At 36.0% G+C, this 21,661-nt stretch overlaps 1 protein-coding gene across 1 annotated transcript; it reads right to left on the bottom strand.

Annotated features, from left to right (window-relative positions):
• Window positions 1-19,288: 19,288 nt before the first annotated feature.
• Window positions 19,289-21,526, bottom strand: LOC142340289 (uncharacterized). The gene has a single exon (XM_075390864.1). The coding sequence runs from the start codon at window positions 21,524-21,526 to the stop codon at window positions 19,289-19,291; it is 2,238 nt and encodes a 745-aa protein (XP_075246979.1).
• Window positions 21,527-21,661: the final 135 nt, after the last annotated feature.

The raw sequence follows: 21,661 nt of genomic DNA, 5'->3' as shown, positions 1-21,661 counted from the left end.
CCTCAAAAAATTGTACGAAAAGACAGTGCTGGACTGAAATAGACTATGATATTACTTTAGATTGATTTTGCGATCAACCGGATTTAAGCTCGACTCAGACTATCATGATTGATTTTTGCTGTACTTCAGAATAAACACACTGAACTTTTACTCGACCCAAACTCTTGCTCGATTTTGCTGAGCCCAAATGAACCACAATGGATTTTTGTTCGACCCAATTGTTCTGCTGTACATTTTTCGACTCAAAAAAGGAGTTGCAAAAACTGGGACGAGGTATTGTCAAATCATGAGTCGATGAACCGAACAAAAGTACTTTCATGAGTGTTCATTTCTTTCTCGAAAATTTATCATGCACTTATTCTTGCTCACTAGTGCTCATAAATTAGTCAATAAGTACGCTCCTTCATCTTCTGCAAATCTGAAGAACCCCAATCAATAAAAATCTGCAATTTGGTTTTGATAAGCGGAAATTTCCACCTGTGCTTCCTTTTCGACAAACTTAACCAAATATTTTTGTATAATGTTGGTTTTGCTGGTTTTGGACAAACTCGTACAAAATGATATTCCAATGCATTTTTCTCTATCGGTGACGAGATAATTCTTTATTTGAGACAATGAACACTGCTTTCGCGTGCTGCTGATTGTGATGTAATTCAAATTGGAGGTCAACACTTTGCTTGAAAGTTGACTGCAGGACGAAATCATGTATTTTTTAAGTCTGACAGTGCAAATTTGGTTCTAATTCCATAACAAGCTTAAAAATGTGTTCAGATAACTTTGAAAATTAGTATCCAACGCTTTTGACTATAAAAATTTGTCGTATTTTTAATAGCTTTTCGTTTTCTGGCTCAAAAATCTCCAACCTTGATTTAAATTATCCATAAAAATGTTTTCTTACTTCAACTTTTGACAGCTTCCTGTAAAAAATCCATATCTATCAAAACTACGAAGTCTGCTTATTTCTTCATCCACAATTTTCTAATGATCACAATTAGCGAGGCTGTTCAATATACTGTGTTTTTCTCTCTTCCGTCCTCCCTTCTGTATCAATGCTGAGATATAGGAAAAACAATAAAAATTGCTTTTTGGTCAGATTGTGGCCATCCTTTTTCTTCACACATGTGGCAGAATTTCGTTTCTCGTTAGCGCTTGTTTTGCCAATTTGCCTTTGCAAGATACCGCACAGATTGAGCAGGTGCACCAGGGATTGTATCTTTGCATACTGGTTCGAGTGCTGCTGAAATACTTCGGGTTGAAGACCAAAGGTTGTACCCAGGATGTTGTTTTCTTTGGCCACACGTGCTTGTTTGAACTTACTTCTCCATTTTCCCACAAAAGAGGAGGGTCTGAATTTAGTTCCCACCCCACCCCCCCCCCCCAAAAAAAACTTCTCTTGTAGGTCTATGGCCAACGTGCTGTGCCATGTTGTCCTTAACGATTTTGGATTGTGACATCGGAAAACAAAAACGCTTTATTTTATATTTGTTTGGATTTAGTAAGACAAAATTCTTTAAATATTTTTGTTCTTGCTTACAACCCTAAGCATATATGGTTATCATATTAGGCAACTGTTTTCTAGTCGCAAAAATTAGAATTTGAAATTAAATTTTTCGAGAGCAAGCTTAAATATTGTGTTCCGGGAGATTACGCGAGATATGAGAGCGGAATATTGTTAATTCTACTATGCAAATCGGGAACTAAAATTAGCGGCAAATACTCTTGCTAAACTCCTGAATATCAAATTTGTTACGACAAATAAATAAGTACACAGTTCATGTATGACAGACATTGTCTATTTGCAATAATTTTTAATAATATTTTTTTCAATTACAAGTTCTAAACTATTGCAATTCAGTTATCTCAAATCTAAATTGTTGTTGAATATTTTCCAACGTGTGAATCGCAGATCCAAAAATGTTTAAGTAGCAAAAAAACACAAATATACAATTATGTTTGATAACAGCTGAAATCAGTTTTATAATTTGCAGAGACGAACCACAAACGTTGCACTGCCTCCATGTTTTGAATTAACTTCAATTGCTGAAGATAAAAAAAATTAAAAAAGACAATGAAAACGTTGCTTGAGGGAACATTCGAGAGAACAAGATATTAGAAACATTGTTTAAACAATCAGGCACTGATCCATGCAACCTTTTTGAATAAAAAGCTATACGCCTAATAACAGACTTTTTGAACTTCATCTTTCCTATAACGTATAAAACCTGAGAACGGTAAAAAAATTGTTTGCGTTGTGGCCAGTTGGAGTGGATAAAGAGAAAGCGCAAAAAAGTAGCAGTATAGATAAAACAAGATCTTACGCCACTGCGTGGAATGCGATTTTTCTGTTTGGAACAAACAATTCGAATTGAATATGCTATTTAATCAACTAGAAATAGTTTCTGAAATAAACTGTCTGAATGTTCACCGATGTATGAAGTTCATAAAATAACCCATCAAATCTATACCTTACTAAAAATTTAAAATATTTTATGACGGTGCCAGAAAAAGGAATCTACTCGCCTTTTCAACTTATAGAGTAGTAATCACTTCAATAATTGATTGCATAATTCGATTGAAAAAATTTAATTCCAACATATTATTATTGAGTTGAAAATTATTGACTATTAATAATAAAAGAACATATAATTGGAAACAAAAGAATTTATTTCAAATAACTATGTGGCATTATCTGATAGTCGCCAAAGTTGCTCACTTTGATTTCGTTGATAACACTTGAGAAAGTAACAAAATTTCCATTGTCAAAACGGTCTTATCAAGATCGATAATTATCATCAAAAGGAATAAAAAACTGAAAACACGTTTTTTGCATTATTATAACATGTGCAATTTTTTTTTTGAATTGGCCCTCCTTAACATAGATAAAAAGATTACAAAAAAGCAGGGCTTTCTGATGAATCAAGGACAAGATCAATGGGAACCGGAATGAATATCTTAAAAAAGAAAATTGACCTCACCAGTTACTGGAACTGGGGACACTTTTTTCTCTCACCGCCCTATCGATCGTAAATTCTGATGACCTTTCTAATAACTACATAAGATCGATTTATGTGGTTTTTTATCGTCATTGTGTTATCGATTCAAGAAGCAGCAAGTAATTGTGCAAGAACTGGAAACATTTCCTTCTCAACACAAAATTGACAGAAATTAACCCGAGGTCATATGACTTGATAATTTGTCAGTTGAATTGGCTCATAAAAAGCTTACATTCGCTTTTTGTTATTCTTTTGATGTAATTTCTTTAAATAAATGAGGTTCAAATTTGGGGTCAGTTTGGTTCATTATTATTGTTGGAATCTTATTAAGCTGCAATTACTTTGTGCTTGGATAAGTGATACAGACTACTACCTTCGGTTTTTTCAATCAAATGACACACGAATAATAGACATAATTTTTTGTGGACGCTTTGTAATATATATATCAGCGGTTAATTAAATGCCGTTTTGATTGAGATTCAACTTCAGCCTTTGCAAAGCGTATATTTCAATTTTTTTCTATAAATTTTAAAGTTTTAAAACTCCATTCAGATGTCAAAAATTTTAAGTCCAGTATCAATAAAATGGCCTGAAATCTAACTTAAATATTGCAAATTGCAATCACCATAAGAAAACATACTCAAACGATAACAGATATCACAACACCGTTTTGTGTACGCTTTGCAAAATATATCAACAAATAATTAAATGCCAATTTAATTAAGCTTTGACTGTAGCATTTGCCCATGAAATACGGAGAATGTGAATGAAAACAAAAGATTTCTGTCTACTGTTCTCAAAAAGTTAAACCTCAATAGCTACCTGCAAAAAAAACGAATATCAAAAAACCATAAATTCCATATTCTACGATGGACCATTTTTAAATGATTTCAGTCTCAATTCTATACGATAAATGTATCAATTGGCCAATGTTGAACAAATAAATCCATATATAAGATAAAAACCCATGATAAAAACTCATAAATGAATATATATTTCCTCCTTCCACAACTGGCTCGGAACAACAAAGTTACGTCACTGCATGGAGTGTGATATTTCTGTTTGGAACAAGAAATTGGAATTGAATATGGTATTTAGTCAACGGGTAATAGTTTCTGAACGAAAATGTCTGAATGTTCACCGAAGTATGAAGTTCATACAGTAACATATCAAAAATATATTTTAGTAAAAGTATAAAACGCTTTATTGAAGGTGCCAGACAATAGAATCTACTCGCCTTTTCAATTTATACAATAGTATTCACGTCACTAAGTGATTGCATTTTTGGGTTGATAAAAAAAATCAAAGACTTTTTTATTGTGTTAAGAGTTATTGCGTTCTTGATTGATTTATAATACTTCTTGAGGGTGTATTTGAGTGGAATTGGATCTGAGTTATCATCTTAGAAAGTATATACTGAGAACAAGAGAACTCTTTTCTTGAAAAAAAAATCTATTTTTTCATAAAATTATGTGGCATTGTCTCCAGTTTTGCTGTTAGTCTCCAAAATTTCTCACCTTCAGTTTATTGAAAACACCTGCAAAAAAATCACAAAATTTCTGTTTTCAAAACGGTCTTATCAAGCGCTATATTTGTTCCTAAAACACATAAAAAATGAAAACACTTTTATTGCTTTATTATAACACATGAAACTGTTTCTGAATTGGCCGTGCTCAACATAGATATAAAGATTACAAAAAAGCAGGGCTTTCTGATGAATCAAGGACAAGGTCAATGGGAACCGGAATGCATATCTTAAAAAAGAAGAGAGACTTTACCAGTAACTGGAACTGGGGACAGCTTTTTCTCTCACCGCCCTATCGATCGTAAATGCTGATAACATTTCTAATGACTATATAAGATCAATTTATGTGGGCTAGCTATTGTTATTCTTTAGTCTTCCCATGAAGCAGCAAATATTTCTATGCGAAAAGTAAAACATTTGGGCTTTTGCTCTAAAAAATGACAGAATTTCATCTGATCTTATATGATTTGAAGTTTCGTCATTTGATTTGGCTCATAAAAATGCCCAAATTGTTTTTTTTACTTGATTTTTTAATATACGAAATGCAGGTTTGAGGTAGGTTTTATTCCTTACTTTTGGTCGCATCTTATCAAATTGCAATTACTTTGTGATTGGAAACGTCATGCTGACGATTAATTGATTTCGCTATTTATTCAACGAGAAATAGTTTCTGAAATAAAGTGTCCGAACCTTCTTCGATGTACGAATTTCCTTCAGTAACACATCAAAGATATACCTTGCTAAATATGTAAATCTTTCTTGTGAAGGTGTCAGAAAAAAGAATCAAATCGTCTTTTTGTTTTACAGAATATTTATCACTTCACTAATTTATTGCGTTTTTGTCTGAAAAAATAAATTCAAAGATTTCAAATTTTATAACTGCGTTAAAAATTATTGCGTTCTTAATGGACTGATATTACTTGTTTTGTGTGTTTTTGAGCTAACTTGGGTATGAGTTATCATCTTAGAAAGTGCATAGTGAGAATAAAAGAACTCTTCTCTTGAAAAATAGAATATATTTTTTTATATAACTATGTGGCATTTTCTTTGGTTCAGCTGATAGCCGCCAAAGTTGCTCACTTTGAGTTCGTTGATAACACTTGCAAAAATCACAAAATTTGTATTGTCAAAGCGGTCTTATCAAGGCCGATAATTGTTCTCAAAATACACAAAAAGTGAAAGCACTTTTATTGCTTTATTATAGCACATGAAAACTTTTTCTGAATTTGCCGTCCTTAACATAGAAATAAAGTTTATAAAAAAGCAGAGTTTTCTGATTATTTAAGGTCAAGATCAAGCGAAACCAAAATGCATTTCTTCAACAAGTAGCGAGACGTTACTGGTTACTGGAAACGGGGACAGCTTTTTCATTCACCGCCCTATCAATTTTAAATGATGATAACTTTTTCAATGACTGCATAAGATCAGTTTATGTGGGTTTGTTATCTTTATTTTTTGTCACCCCATGAAGCTGCAATTGTTTCTATGTGAATTGGAAAATATTTGGGCTTCCATTCGCAATACAAAAATGAGAGATTAATCCGTGTTTTTATGACTTGACGTTTTGTCAATTGGCTCAGTTTTGTTCTTTACTATTGACACTGTCTTATCAGCAGTCAGTTATTTTGTGATTGGAAACGTCTTGCTGACGATTAATTGATTTCGCTTTTTAATCAATGAGAAATAGTTTCTGAACTAAAGTGTCCAAATGTTTTTCGATGTATGAAGTTCATTCAGTATCACATCAAGGTCATATTTTACTAAAAGTGTAAAACTTTTTTATGAAGGTTATGAAGGTCCCAGAAAAAGGAATCTTATTGCCTTTTTTTAATAAAACATTTACCACTTCACTAATTGGTTGCACTTTTGGATTGAAAAATTATAACCTTAATGCGTTATTTTTGCGCTAAAAACATTTTGCTTTTTTGGATTGATAATAATTCTTTTGAAGGTGTTTTTAAGCAAAAAAGATATGAGTTATCATCTCAGGAAGTGCCTTTTGAGAACAAAAGACTTACTGTTTGAAAAATTGAATATTTTTTCAAATAATTATTTGGCATTACCTCTGCTTTTAGTCAACAAAGTAGCTAACTTTGAGTTTCTTGACAACAATTAAGAATGTAATGAACTTTTTATTGAAAACGGTCTAATCATGCCATTAATTTTTCTCAAAAAACAAAAAACAATTTAAATTAGAAACACGTTTATTGCATTATTATAACATATGCAAGCTTTTTATGAACCGGCCGTCCTTAAAATAGATAAACAATTTACAAATTATAGAGAACATCGTTCCTATTAAATAAGGACAAAACCAAATATAACTCAAAACTATATGTTTAAAAGAAGCAATATCTAAGAAATACTTGGAATTGGAGTTTGTTTTCGCTCTCAACGCCCTATCAATCCTATTGACATTTCTAGTTACGACATAAGATCAATGTATGTGGTAGCAGCAAATAATTCTCTATGAACTTGAAAACACTTGGGCTTATGTTCTAAAACAAGTGTCAGAAAGCAAAGAAATCGGATGTCATATGACTTGATAATTTCTCAGTTGTGTTGGCTCATACAAAAAAATTAAATTCTTTTTTTATGCTTTTGGTTTGGTTTTTCCGATTAAACGAAAAGTAAATCTGAGGTAATTTTTGTTCTGTTTTTTTTTGGTGGCATCGTACCAATATGCAATTACAAAATGCTTGGAAACGTCATGTTGACTGTTTTCTTAAAGTTTTCAGTTGAAAATTACACAAATCGCAGATATAAAATTCGTTGGATGCTTTGCAATAAATATCAGCGACTAAATAAATGCCGGTATGATTGAACTTCAACTTCAGCCTTTGCAAAATTATCTTTCCATTTTATGTTGCAACTTTAAAACAAGAACTAAAACTAAACTAAGAATTTTGTCTGGCTAATTGATTTTTGAACAAAATTCAGATATATCTATTCATATCCAATATCACCAAGTTGGCTTGAAATTAGAAATAAAAATTGAAATTTGAAATCATTGGAGGAAAACAAATTCGAGCAAAAATAGATTATAATCTTTTTTTGTGGTCTCTTTGCAAATAATATCAAGGATTAATGAAAAGTCCTTTCTATTGAGCTTCAATTTCAGCATTTGCAATTAGTCTTTGAATTTTGAGTTCAAAAATTTAAAAGTAGAATTTAAATAAGATACCAATAACAATCACATAGTTTTTGTAGCAAAAATTCAGTAAGATCTGTTTTGTTGTGAAGACATCGAAGTCAACAACAGAGTTTTCAGCACAAAAATTGTAACACAAGCAACATGTATTCAGAAGACGTTAAAAAAGCACTCCAAAACATTTTTTGTCTGCGTAAACATTCTTGAATGTATCCGGTCTATTGACATTGACTGGTTTATTTTTTTTAAAAAAAAACCACTGTTTAAATTTTAATTTTTTTAACATAAAAACTGTTTTTATTCTTGCTACTTTTGATTACACAGTTTATATGTACAAGAACCGATGTAGAGTCTCCCATTTGGAGGAAGATGAGCAGATTTTTTTACCCCAGGTTAATAGTATGTTCACCAATGTAGCCCAATTGTTGTGATAAACTTATTCCATAGCACTTGTTGCCGTTCAATAAATAGTGTTTCAGTGCCTGATCTCAAATAGCAATCCCTCAAATAGCAATCTCCCTTTTAAACCTTCAGAGGATCTATCGATTGAGAGAAGACAAAACTTTTTCCAGCTCTTAAGTCTAGTCTCACCCGCTATTGTCTGTCTGAGAGAAATATGGCATCATGATTCGGTCAGTGATAACGGAGTTTTCGCAGGTCACGGTTGTTTTCCGATCAGATCGAACGACCGATTATCACATTGGACTTCTATTAGAATTGACTAACGCTTTCTTGTGTATTGTTATTTGAAATTAATTTTCGAAGTGTGAGATTTTTGCCTCCTGGTCTAAAGTAACGAGATTCTTACTCTCTGCATTATACTTACATATCTACCGCCTCGAGGACCGTTGTTGCATGTCAAACCTGGTGTTACAGTTGACAATTTGCGAATTGTTTTTGCTGATGTGGCGACAAGCTTGAACTGTGAACAATGCATATCTGCCCAGTGAGGTCTAAGTTGTAATTTTGATAATCTCAAGGTACGTTTACCCAAGGTAAGATCTCTTCACTTCAATTTGATTAGCAGAAAACCTTAGCTTTTTTGCAAGGATTTATTGCTTTCACAAATTGTTGATTTGTCCACCCATAAGCTTGGAAGTATTTTGGATCTAACTTTTGCTCCCATCCAAACAAATAGGACTATATTATTGTGGAGCGATTGTGCTCAGATCAATGTCCCCATTTTTTAACAAATGTTGAACTAGATTACAGTTAAGCAAATGGGCACGCTTACATGATCAACTATTTTAACGAGACTGATTTCTCATTACCTCTAATGGTCTCACAATCTTCCGCTCAGGAGTGCCAAAACTTGATTCCTCATTTCCTATCATCATTCTATCGTACTGTCATTACCACTCTGAAAAAAATTTTCAACAGAAAGCGGCTCCTTTCTTCTGTACTTAGCAGACAATATGTTGTGTCTAAAAAAACTGAATACAGCTCGATAAGATCAAAAAAATTCAGTTGAACGCCTCAAAATGGAATTAATGGTTCCTACTGACATGGACAAGCAATTCATGTTGATCTTTGTACAGAATTTTTATGCAAATGATGAGTTTGCTCTGTTGAAAAGTTTAAATGTTAGAAGTTGATTACCCGAACAAATGTGTTCCACAACAACAAGGGGTCTATTGAAGTCTCAGTGAAAAAAAATCTGTTCACCAACTGTTTCATTCAGTTTTTGAACTTAAGTTTGAATTACGGTTAACTGAATTTGTCTGCGGCAATGAAATCAATTTATCTAATATTCAGTTCAGCCTGAAATTTGAAAATATCTTTTATGTGTCCTAAATAGCTCAATTCCTGCATTTGATGGCTTACCGCCATCCACATTAGGTAAAGCTGCTTGTATGTAAGCACCATTTACCCTTTTTTCACATGCATTATCTATTTGCAATTTTGGCCTAAGAATTTGAAATGTAGATATGTTACCCCTCTTCACAAAAAACTGATTCGGATGGAAGTTGAAAACTATTGGCCTTTTTCACTACTCCCAATATTGGTTTTTCTAAGAATTATCTATTTCGGTTTACATATTTGTTTACTAAAGATCGGCTGAAACCTGGACAACATGCATTTTGTGCAAAACTTTCAACAAATATGCAATTGCTTACACTTTACATTATTTATCTTTGAACTTTAACGGGAACGTCGAGCAAGTTGTTCTTTATTTAGTTTTCCTCAAAACTTGTGACTCTGTGGACCACCCAATTTCGTTTTCAAAAATTACTCAATTTGGTTGTGACGATGAATTTGTGAAATTGGTTGACTCCTATTTCTCACTTCTATTTATCAAAAACTTTCTTCTACACTGACGAAATGAATTTGCTCTGCCAAGGCGACCTCTGCTTGACTAATGCTCCAAATCATCTATGCTTCTCACGGTTATGGATGGGATTTTTGAATTATTTGTCTTTTAATTCATCTAAAACCTGATTTTTACAGATTAGTAGTGTCATGGGATAATTTACATCATTTAGCGAAAATTCTTCGTAACGAGGATTCTTCGTATTCGAACAAGGATTCTTCGTATATGAACAAGGATTCTTCTTACTTGAACAAAATTTGCAAAATCTAGTCCATCGTTCAATTACTTGAAGCACAGTGTTCCGCTCTACCTCCAATCGGGAGTTAAATTCAATTTGGTCAAATAATTTGTTTTGTCGGTTTTTTGTATGACTACCCGGCTTGTTTGCCAAAATTTCTGATCAACGAAAACTAGAACAGCTAAATATCAATGGTCTGCAATGATGTGTTGGTACAATGACTACTCCTCCCTGCTAAAATTATCAAGCTCTCTGCCAATATGCTATCAACTTATCGAGAGAGATTTACGTGTTTTTGCACGATTCTTAAACAATTAGAATTGCATATCTTTTGACCATTACATAAGTTCAACTGAAAGGTCTTAGATCTACCAACTGTTGATTTTAAACGTCTGACACTCACACGAGCTCTAAAAAATGATTCAGAAATATTGTTTTTTTCCAGAGTGGAATCTATTAATACTGAAGCCGCTGATTTACATAATGTCAACTTCAAATTTTTCAAGGATACCTGCAAATCCAAAACCGCAACTCAGAATCTACCAATGACAATTAGAAGCAAAAAAGATGATTTTGACTTATCTTGCACATGGTTTCTCTGACACAGATGTAGTTTTTGTCATCAATTTTTGCATTATTCTTATTTTTATGTTAACATTTTTTTAACATTGTTGATACACTCAAAAGGTAATTGAATTATCATAAAACTACTTATAATGTACAGGAGGCAAATCAAATTGCTCATAAAAAACCACTCTGCTGACGAGGTTCCGGAGCAAACGTTCGCTCAAATTGTTATAACATGTGGTACACGCAATCTGACGGCTCTCTTGGAGGTGCTTTTGTGTGCCGGTTTTATGACAAATTTTAACATCAAATTTATAGAAATTCTTTGCAGAATCTGGATCTAAGAGGGAAGCGCAAATATACTTACATGAAATGATTGTGCATTAATTGTAAACGACGCTTTCTTTCTGGAGGGAAATGTGTCATTTAAGAGCCATGTAAATCCTGCTTTCAAGTGTAAAAATGGCAAAGCGCATTATAACTATAAATAACGGTAGGATATGATTTTGATAGCGGTCTACAAATTAGGTGTCATTTGTTTCAAAAGATATCGCCAGAACATCAATTTTGTACCTGTGGATTGTTACGATTTAACAAAAGCGTAAATCAAGAGACTATACATAAAGTTTCAATGCAACTAGTGCTTCGCAATCTTTTTATTTAGCTCTTAACAAATATCAGGATATCATGATAAAACCAGCATCTGATTGAGTAGATATTGAGTGTTTTTAATGAAACGTTGACGAAAAAAAATCCGAAAAAAATTATAGAGCACAAACTGAAAAAGATTAACATAATCAAGAATCTCAAGAGAAATGAGCATACGTCGATTTTTTTCGTTCAATGCAGAATATGGGTCACTCAATTTTTTCTGGGCACACCGAAAAACCTGTGTACAACCTCTCTCACAAGATGAAATTAAGAATTGCTCGCCCATCTTGAAGTGTAGAATATAATGTTAGGTTTCTCAGGTTTCTCTGACAAGAGAGGATTGCAATTATCTGGGTTTGGCTGGACATTTTAAGCGTGACCAAAAGACTAATGTAATTAGTCTCATCTGTTAAGTCAATGAGAGCGTCTGAAGCGTGTTTTTGTAGTAAAAAAATATACTGAACAACAAAGTAATCTACTGAATAGCACTCCCTTTTTTGCGAAATGAAAATTCAGTTTTTGACGCAGTATTACTCCAACTTAAAACAACATTTTGACAACAATTTCACAGCATTGTACCCCTGCACTAGTAGTCTACCATAATAGGTACAAACTTTGCGTACAAGTCTCACTATGAAAATCAACTAAGTAACAACGTTTAAAAACCAGAGGTCCCAGTGTAAATTTGATAAACTTCATCCAAGATTCACAGTAACAAGGAAGTTGTATCACCATGTGATATGTTTTCACGCTTGTTCAACTATTATTAATTTCGCTTTTTTGCATTAAAATATGGAGCCGAAAATTGTGAGCAAATATTGACATCGTGACAACTTTTATTTTCTTGCGAGACTTGGACAGAACTGGTCAATTTTATATTGGGTGGTCGTTAAGTAAAATACAATTTTCGCTGGTAAGCAGCAGAACCAATGGTGTAGGCAATCAGTGTTGTAAAATGCTTTCATCAATTCTCATGAAATTTTGAATAACATTGCACCAAAAAATGAAATTTTTTGTCTGATATCTGAGTCGGCTTAATCGACAAAAGAATTTTATCAAACACTATATGCAAAAAAGGCAAAAAATCACGATATTCTCCAAAAGAGTCCCTCAAAATTTCAGAAAGGAAAACTTTTCGCATTCTTTGCAAAACAAGAAAAATATAAGCACTCTGCATAGGCGTTACCCCTCCACGAGTATTTACAAAAGTTTTGACGAAGCACATAAAAGAATTCGGGATATTTGGTTGAAAAATAAAACCATGAAAACTGGATTGCAAAAATTGTAAGCGAGACCTTCGATACACTTGTGGTAGTGAAACAGAAAGCCCCAAAGACCAAAAATAAGAAATACCATTGACAAAATTTAGTCTAGAGGAAATATCACCTTTTTTTAATGCAATAAATAGACAATTTAAGCGTGCGATTGAATAAACTACAAATGACATCTCGGTTAAATATTATTTTCATGACTTGAAAAACGAAAAATTATTTGCCTTTGTTTCAGATGAATTTCGATAAAAGATCTAAGATCTCACGTGATTTGTTGAATTTTTTTAGTGGATTTGTGTTCACCTATGTAGGCCAGAATGGCATTCATGTTACCACGAGGATGACAGATTACGAAAAATTGTATTCACCAGTGGGGCAGCATGTTAGCAAATGTAATGGTTCGACATCGCCTTTCAATTGACAAATCATGAACAGTGCACTGACACTGAAAAGCTGATCACCGTGAAGGCAATGCACATATAGCAGCAAAAAACAAAATTAAACCAGCGCGAAAAATACCGGGGCGGGAGCTGACACTTAATTATTAGTCTGACATGTGAGTTGGCTTGTTCGAAATAATTTCTTACAATACTTGCACAAAAGGCGAAGGATCGCGTTACTGTCGGAAAAGTGTCCCTCAATTTTTCGGAACTTTAAAAAATTAGCAACATTGTTTGAAAACAGAAAACGATAGATTTTTCAAAATTGAAAAATTCGATAAAACAAATGGATCAATTACAAGCACTCAAAAACTATAATCTTTGTAATTATTGTTGACATAATTCCATTTTGGTACTCTCTTAGCAACCAATTATTAACCCGATGATACTAGTTATATCAAAAACGTTCTTTATTAAATTTTGAATTAGACGAATTGGTTTTTATTTTCTTCATTTTTTTTACGCGAGTTCATCCATAAATAGCCGATAGAAATGCAGTTCTGAAGATGTTCTTAAAATGAAAACAGTTAAAATCAACACAAATCATCATGAAAATTTTGGCGGCAAATTTCCTTTTTCATGCAAAAATTACTATTACTTACAAAAGAGAACAGAATATCCTCCCCCACAATACAACGATCACAGGTTTGAAACTGGATCCCTATAGTTCTGATCTTGAGTCCGGCTTGAAGAAAGCTCCCAGTGAAAAATGCCCGGATTGTTCACGAAGAATAGTTTGGAATAGTAGGCGAATTGAAAGTGAACGATGCGGAAAATGGTTTTACGCAAAATGCCAGAAGATAAGCAATGAAGAATGTAAATTAATTGGGGATTTTATTTGGTTCTCTTGTCAGTACAACAAATTATCCAAATCATATATCAAGTAGAGAAAAAAAAATTTTGAGCAATTTTTTGACAAAATTGTTTTTAGCGCGACATCAACAACGAAAGATTTATTCAAGGAAGTTAACGCATTGAGTGAACACCTTAAGTATACATTAGAAATTGTAGATGCAAATGGTGAACTGGCTTTTCCTGACATGAACATATGTGTAAGCAAGGACTTTAAGCCGCCTACTGTTACCTCTACTATAAAAAAGTTTCGTAGTTCTGACAATTACAACACAACAAAAATATAATGCAAGGCAAAGTCCGTAGGTTTTTGCCTGGCATGATTAATTGGAAAAATTTGATGACGTAAGGAACTCAAATCAAGAAATAGGGTTGACAGATCAGTGTTCTAAAATTTATGCAGGAAAGCTTGTAAACGAAGCTCTCGAAACACTTTTGGTAGGGAAAGAGAAAGCCTCCAATAGCAAGAAAAGGATATACGATTGGCAAAAAATTGTCTAGAGGAAACCCCCGCTGTTTCAACTAAATGCAGTGACAATTTAAGCGTGCGATTCAAAAAAAAACTACAGAAGATAGCTCGGTTAAGTATTATTTATACGACTAGGAAAATGATAACAGGCTTGCCTTGGCTTAGGTCGAGTTTCAACGAATATCTGTAAACTCATGTGGTTTATGAAATTTCTTATAGTGGATGTGAATCCACCTATGTCGGTCACAATTTCCAATATGTTAACGCCAGAGTGACAGAACATAGACTTGATTCTTTCGACGGGCTGCACGTTAGCGACTGCTATGGTTCGTGAAAGTCATTTAGTTTGCGTAACCTCAACCAGTGTAGCGACACTGAAACATTAATCACTGTGGAGGTCTTGCACATAGGGCAACAAAAACCAAAAATGAACACGCCCGACAAAAACCGGGGTCATGGGCTGACACTCCAGTATTAGTCTGTCATGTGAGAGGGCCTGTTTAAAATTTTTTAAACAAAAAATATATCTGGTAAACAGTCCCCAAAATTTCTAAAATGAACAAAATAAAGCAATATTTTTCGAAAGCTGAAAATCAAAGATTTTTGAAAATTAAAAAATTCAGTCTAAACAAGTGTATCAATTCAAAGATCTCAAAACTTTCGTCTTTGTAGTCATGGTTGATACTTTTTCATCCGAGTTGAAAAGACTCATAGAGTACAGTTGATAACGTGACGATGCTATTTATAGCGGAAACGTTTGATTTTATATTAGATTTAGACTAATTTGTTTTTAAGTTTTTTTACTAACTTCACAAACTAGGGGACAATAACTTATTTCTGACGTTCAGTATATCAAATCAAATGTAAATTTTGACCTTTTGGAATTGAAAAACAGTTGGTATAAGTTACTTCGAAATTTTATCTACATCAAACCCTCAAAAACGAAGAACAGAATTATATGAAGAATAAATGTATCGAATAATTGTTTTTATCTACAAAATTTTCATATGATCTATTGAACGTATTAAAGACGTTTCGTCTCTGCAAACAGGATAAAAAAGCCATTACTAGTCAGGTAATTTTAGACAACGTATCCTCTTTCAGCCAATGAATTCTTATCTGAGTCTTAAATCAGGCGTAATCTCTTGATGAGGCCAGATGAGACGCTCCTTGAATTGAAACAATTTCTCAAGCCACGCATATAAAGGCTGTCGAGATACCGAGTAGACAACTAAGCGTTAACCGATTTCAAAGCAAATTTCAATAAATCCATAATGTTTAAGTCGTATACACTTAGAATAGTAGATTCTGAGAAAAGCCAGGATACACTTTATTTGTTTTTCTTTTAAAAAAATATCAACTTAAGCAGTTTTTTTCAACACCTTATAAATACGACGGAAATTCAAAAGTGATGTACATCCAATGATTAAAAGACCATATCGAACTATCGGTTCGATAAATGGTCGGTAATAAACAATGAGAACGTTTCTCCTCACAAACTTCTCGATTCTTGCAACTGCAAACATATGCTTTGACAAGAGTTTTACAACCTTATCAACATGAACGGCGAGTGAAAGGCTTCTTTCTAAATGAATGCTCAGGTACTTCACAGAATCTGAGTTTTTCAACCTTTCATTTTGAAGCCTAATATCTCTCAGTGGATCACAGAATCACACGAGTTCAGGTTTCTTTACATTCAAATACATATGATTACAAGTGATCCGCTTTTTCAGGCAAACAAAGTCAAAACCAATGCTTCTGTCAAACAGAGTTTCTGCAGAGTACAAAAGTGTTGTGTCATCCGCAAACATATATTTGTCCAATTATTTGCAACTGTTATAAAAGTCGTTCATATATATAATGAAAAGGAGAGGGCCAAGCATTGACCCTTGTGGCACACCGCTAATGATTACCTTGAACTCCGAGATAGCTGCTTTTATGAAAAAAGTCTGTTGACGGTTCAAGAAATGTCTGCGAGACCAACTCAAAATGAATCTCGTCTTACCCTAATTTTCCAGTTTTTCAATCGTCAAATCATTATTAACGGTATCGAACGTTTTACTAAGGTCAAGGAAAAAACAAAACTGTTTGGTTGACATGTTAAATTGTATTTTCAAAACTATCTAAGCGATTACCAAAACTGTACTACATCTAGTTAGAAAACCGAATTGTTTTTCAATGAATCGTTTGTTCATAAAGCTATACAATTTGGTATACATAGCTTGTTCGAGGACTTTCCTAACAACAGGCAAGATTGATACTGGTCGACAAATGCTCACCTCAAACATTGAGCCTTCTTTGAAGAGCGGAGTTACGGGTGCCTTTTTGAGACCATCTGGAAAACTTCCTCGGGAGAACTGTTTATAAGTGCAGTTATGTTTGGCAAAATATCCGGAAGCATAAATTTCAGTTTTTACTGAGATACGGTCGAGTCCAGTTGATTTATTTGGAATAAGTGCTTGATTTATTTGGAATAAGTGCAGATTTTTCGTTTATTGCCTATTGAACAATCGTGAAATACCTATTGAACAAGTCAGCTACGGTCTCACTATCAACAGTAGCGCACCTTCGATTCGAAGTGAGATTTGTTTGCTCTCTACCCCGTTACCCATTATTTCGTTAATGTCTCTGACGATATTGCCTTTTTTGAAATTGTACACAGGACATTTTTGTTATATACTGGCGTTTCTTTTTGGCGACTAAGCACTTTGAATTCCGGAAGGAATTTTGAATGTTTTCTTGACTTTTTGAGTTTACTATTTTTTTTTATTATTTCTCGTTGAACTTCCTTGTCAATCCAGGGAACTCTTTTCCTACGAGAAATTTTTGTCTTTTTTGTTGATAACAGCAACAAAAGATAACAACAAAAGAAAACATACCCGGAAATTGGGATTTCTGGAATAAAGATAATAATTTGTGGGGTGTATTGAATTTAAATAAAATGTAAATGTAATTTAAACTGTAAATAATTTGCAAAATGCCTCATTTTAACAACTCATTCCGTTGAGTTTGATAAATTTAGTCAAAGTGAAGTGCAATTCAATTTTGTTCGATTGTGCAGCAATTTCAAATCAACCTCACGATGAACGCAAAATTCGAGAACGTACATTTACTTCAATTTCAAGTGAAAATTTCTTCGCAGTACACTTTAGCATTGATAGCTTTCTCCTTCTAACGTTTATAGTTCTGAATTAAATCGGGTTCTTCAACGGGAGCTGATTAAGGAAATGTAGTGGAAAACAGGCTTTGTCTTAAAGCTTTAACTCAACGTTGGTTCTGAAAGATACACGATATCAAACACATAAACAAATGCAGGAATAACAACAAGGAATGGTAGATTATTTATAACGACTATCACAACATTCTCCCCCGCTAATGTTGCTCCTTGTACTTCCAAATGATCTCGTCTTCGGCGAAAGTCTCAGGGATGATGCTGCTGTCTACAGTTGAGCGTAGGCGTTCTGGCAGACGCCTTACTCTTCCACTGCGACGAGTGCTCTGGCCTGCCGGCTCCCTTGGCTGGGAAATGACGGGCGGTGACTCCTCACCAGTACGTGGCATGCAAACATCTTGCTGCGATCCTGGAGCCAGCGTTTCCAGCGTTTGCGCATTGTTGTCCATAATCGACGTATCCGCTATTACATCGCTTCCCTCCTGCGGCTTTTCCGGGACATTCACGGGATGAGGCAGGGAGGATCTTCGTCGAGGGTTTGGCACCACGCTGCCGCGAGATAACATGGACGATGAAACTGTGTCAACTGCTCCATTACGCCGCCTAATTCTCGTAAATTGATTGTTTATTGGCTCCACAACTTCTGCAGGCTGAACTATAGGGTCGCCTTTGTTGCGAACAAAACTCTTGACATACACGGGCTGACCCGGCGCCAGCCATGAAGGGAGATTCCATTTGGCAGGCGCCCTGCGTTTGAAACCAAAAAACCGCTCGTGAGGTGTTTCTTGTGTAGATGTACAAATGAGTGCTCGGATTGACGCCAGCACATCAGGCCGTATATCTTCCCACCGATCGGGTTGCAGACCGCGAGAATGGAGTGTACAGACGACGCCCTTCCAAACCGTTCCATTAAGGCGCTCACATTGGCCGTTGCCTTTGGGGTTATACGGTGTGGTTCGGGAGTGTGCGATACCCGTATCGGCGCAGAATTTATCGAAGTCGGCTGACATAAACTGTGTCCCCCTATCTGAGTGAATGAAGCCCGGAGTTCCACAAAGTGAGAAGATTGACTTGAGAGACCTTATGACTGACTGTGCACAAATATCTTTTAAAGGTATTGCAAACTGAAAACGACTGTACTCATCAATTACAGTGAGAAGATAGCGATTTCCAGCTGGGGACATTGATTTTGGTCCTACCAAATCAATGCTAATACGTTCGAACGGCCGAGTAGCCTTTATAATATGAGCTTTCTCGGGACGGTAGAACTTAGGCTTCCATTCGAGGCAGGTGGGACACTCAGAGCAAGACTGTCGTACTTCGTTCAAAGTAAATGGTAATTTGTGTCGACTGACGTACTCCCACATTCTTGTAATTCCAGGATGGCACAAGCGTCTGTGAAGGTTGTCCACTGTGCCGGAATTATCAATTGACGCAATGCGTGAGAGTGCATCCGCTGCGATGTTCTCTGACCCCTTCCTATACTCGATTCCATATGACAGTGTGGAGAGTTCTAATCGCCACCGCATCAGCTTGTCATTCTTAACCTTGGACTTTTTGCGAGAGAAGATAAAAGCAACGGCCTCTTGGTCCGTTTGAATCAAGGTATGGTAAGCTCTCATATATGGCATCCACTTACGGCTACACTCTACAATGGCCAATGCTTCATGTTCCGCTGCTGACTGTTTACGTTCCCCAAACTGAGAGAGCGCGAAAAGAAAGCAATAGGCTGCGAGTCTTGCGTGAGCGTTCCTCCTATCGCCGTTCCTGAAGCGTCTGTCGTCATAATGAGCGGCGAACCAGAATTAGGAACAGCCAAAAGCGACTTCGCTATAGCATCTTTCAGTTTCCCTATAGCCTTGACCGCAGACTCTGGAAGAGGCAGAAGGCCTGCATTGAAAGCGTCCAGGAGCGGTCGGACTTTATCCGAGTAATGCGCAATCCACTTCGCGTTGTAGGCAAAGAATCCAATGAGCCTGTGGAGTTCCTGCTTAGTGGCCGGTAACGGATAGTCCATAAGTGTCTTGAGTCTCTCAGGGTCAGGCCGCGTTGTACCCTTTTCCAGAATATGGCCAAGCAACGAAATTCGTTGTACGTTGAACAGACCATTGTCTTTGTTGAGAGTGATTCCGTATTTCTTCACTGTTGATATAAACCTCTCCAGATTACGGTCATGCTCCTCTTGAGTTGCCCCCGAAATAATAACATCATCCAGATAGGCTTGTGTCTTTTCTAGCTTCTCCTTGCGAATGATAGAATCGATCACTCGTTGAAAAACAGGAACTGCGTTAGTTAGCCCAAAAGCAAGTCGAGTGAACTGATACAACGCTCCATTTGCTTCGAAGGCTGTGAATGGACGATCTGATTCCTGAATAGGTACTTGATGATAGGCAGATTTCAGGTCCACGCGAGAGGAATATTTGTCCTGTGCAGCTCCGTCGAGTATTGTCTCCACTTCCGGGAACGGGTATCCATCGGGTTCCGTATAACGATTTATCGTTTCTGAATAGTCTATAACCATAAGCGGCTTTGATCCACGTCTAACCACAAATGCTTGGGCCCGCCATGGCGACGACGAAGGCTCTATGATGCCAGCTTCTAGTAGGCGATCGATCTCTTGAGTAAGATATTCTTGGTTCTCTTTACTCGCATAGCGAGGTTTAGTTGTGATTGGTTTGGCCCTTTGCTTGGTTATGGTTGAGAAGAGAATCGGTGGTTCAATGTCCAATGCTGGGAACATAGCTGCAGCGTGTGTGCCCTGAGCTGCTTTCAAGAATGAGACGGGGCCACGATCCCCCTTTGTTTCCAGCTGTACCACTGAGTGTTGCCCGAGAAGATCCATGCCGATTATGATATCTGCAAGAAGACTCTTGGCAATTTTAAGACGAGTGGAGTAGGTTTCCGCGTTCACTTGCATCGTCAGATCGATATGGCCAAGTATTGGTAATTTGGTCTTGTCTGCAAGTTGAGTAGCGGATGCTGTCATAGTTATTTTACCGTCACACTGACGTGCAGCTTCGTAGGAAATGAATGACTCCGATGCTCGAGAGTCAACAAGTCCGAGAAATTCCTTCTCTCCAAACTTCACCAAAGCGTAGAGGGCATCGGAGCTTCCTCCGGCCGCGAGAAGTACCGACGACAGTGCCGAAACGGATGACTCTTCTGGCTGAGTTTGTTGTGTTACTGCCAGCTGGCTCCAACAAGCAGTCGCCCAGTGTCCTTTCTTTTGGCATTTATGACAACTGTCGTTCCGAGCTGGGCAGTTTCGTCGCGGATGGCCACGAAGTCCACAAAACTGGCATTTATTTCGAACTTGTCCTCCTTCGTTGACAGTACTAGTTGGCGGTCGACCTGTGGCGCACAACTCTGATGCCGCCTCCGAAGATGGCACAGACGAGTCCAGTCCTTCAGTTCCACGAAAACTTCGGTTGTAGTCTGATGACAGTTCAATAGCGCTTGCAAGTGAAATGCAATTCTCCAGAGTTGCATCTTCGTCCGTTTGCTCCAGAAGTCGCATGCGAATGATATCCGATTTCACGCCCGCAACGAGGGCGTCCCGAATCAGGAGCTGTTGATGTTCCTGAATATTGACGGCTTTGCATTCGCACTTTTGCAGTAAAATTTTCAATCTATTGATGAAATCCGAAAAAGACTCATCCAATTTCTGACGGCATGAGAGGAGCTGATGACGGGCATATATGATCCTAGTGGGTTTCTTGAAGTGCTTGTCCAGTATGGAAATGGCCTCGTTGTATGAAGGAGCGTGTTCCAAGATGGCAAAAAAATCCGAACCCACATGCGAAATCAAAAAGGTCAGTTTGTGTTCGTCTTCTGTGATTTCGTTGATATCCAATCCCTTGGAGAAACAGTCTTTCAACAACGCCATTGTTCTGGAGTCGGACCTGAAGGAAGTTGTGGCGGCTTGAACTTCATGGCATTCACAACGTTGAGTTAAATTGTAGTGGAAAACAGGCTTTGTCTTAAAGCTTTAACTCAACGTTGGTTCTGAAAGATACACGAT

This window comes from Convolutriloba macropyga, chromosome 5, assembly GCF_964194025.1.
Source record: "Convolutriloba macropyga chromosome 5, txConMacr16.3, whole genome shotgun sequence".
Classification (NCBI taxonomy): Eukaryota; Metazoa; Xenacoelomorpha; order Acoela; family Convolutidae; genus Convolutriloba; species Convolutriloba macropyga.
This window is presented reverse-complemented; position numbering and strand designations above follow the sequence as displayed.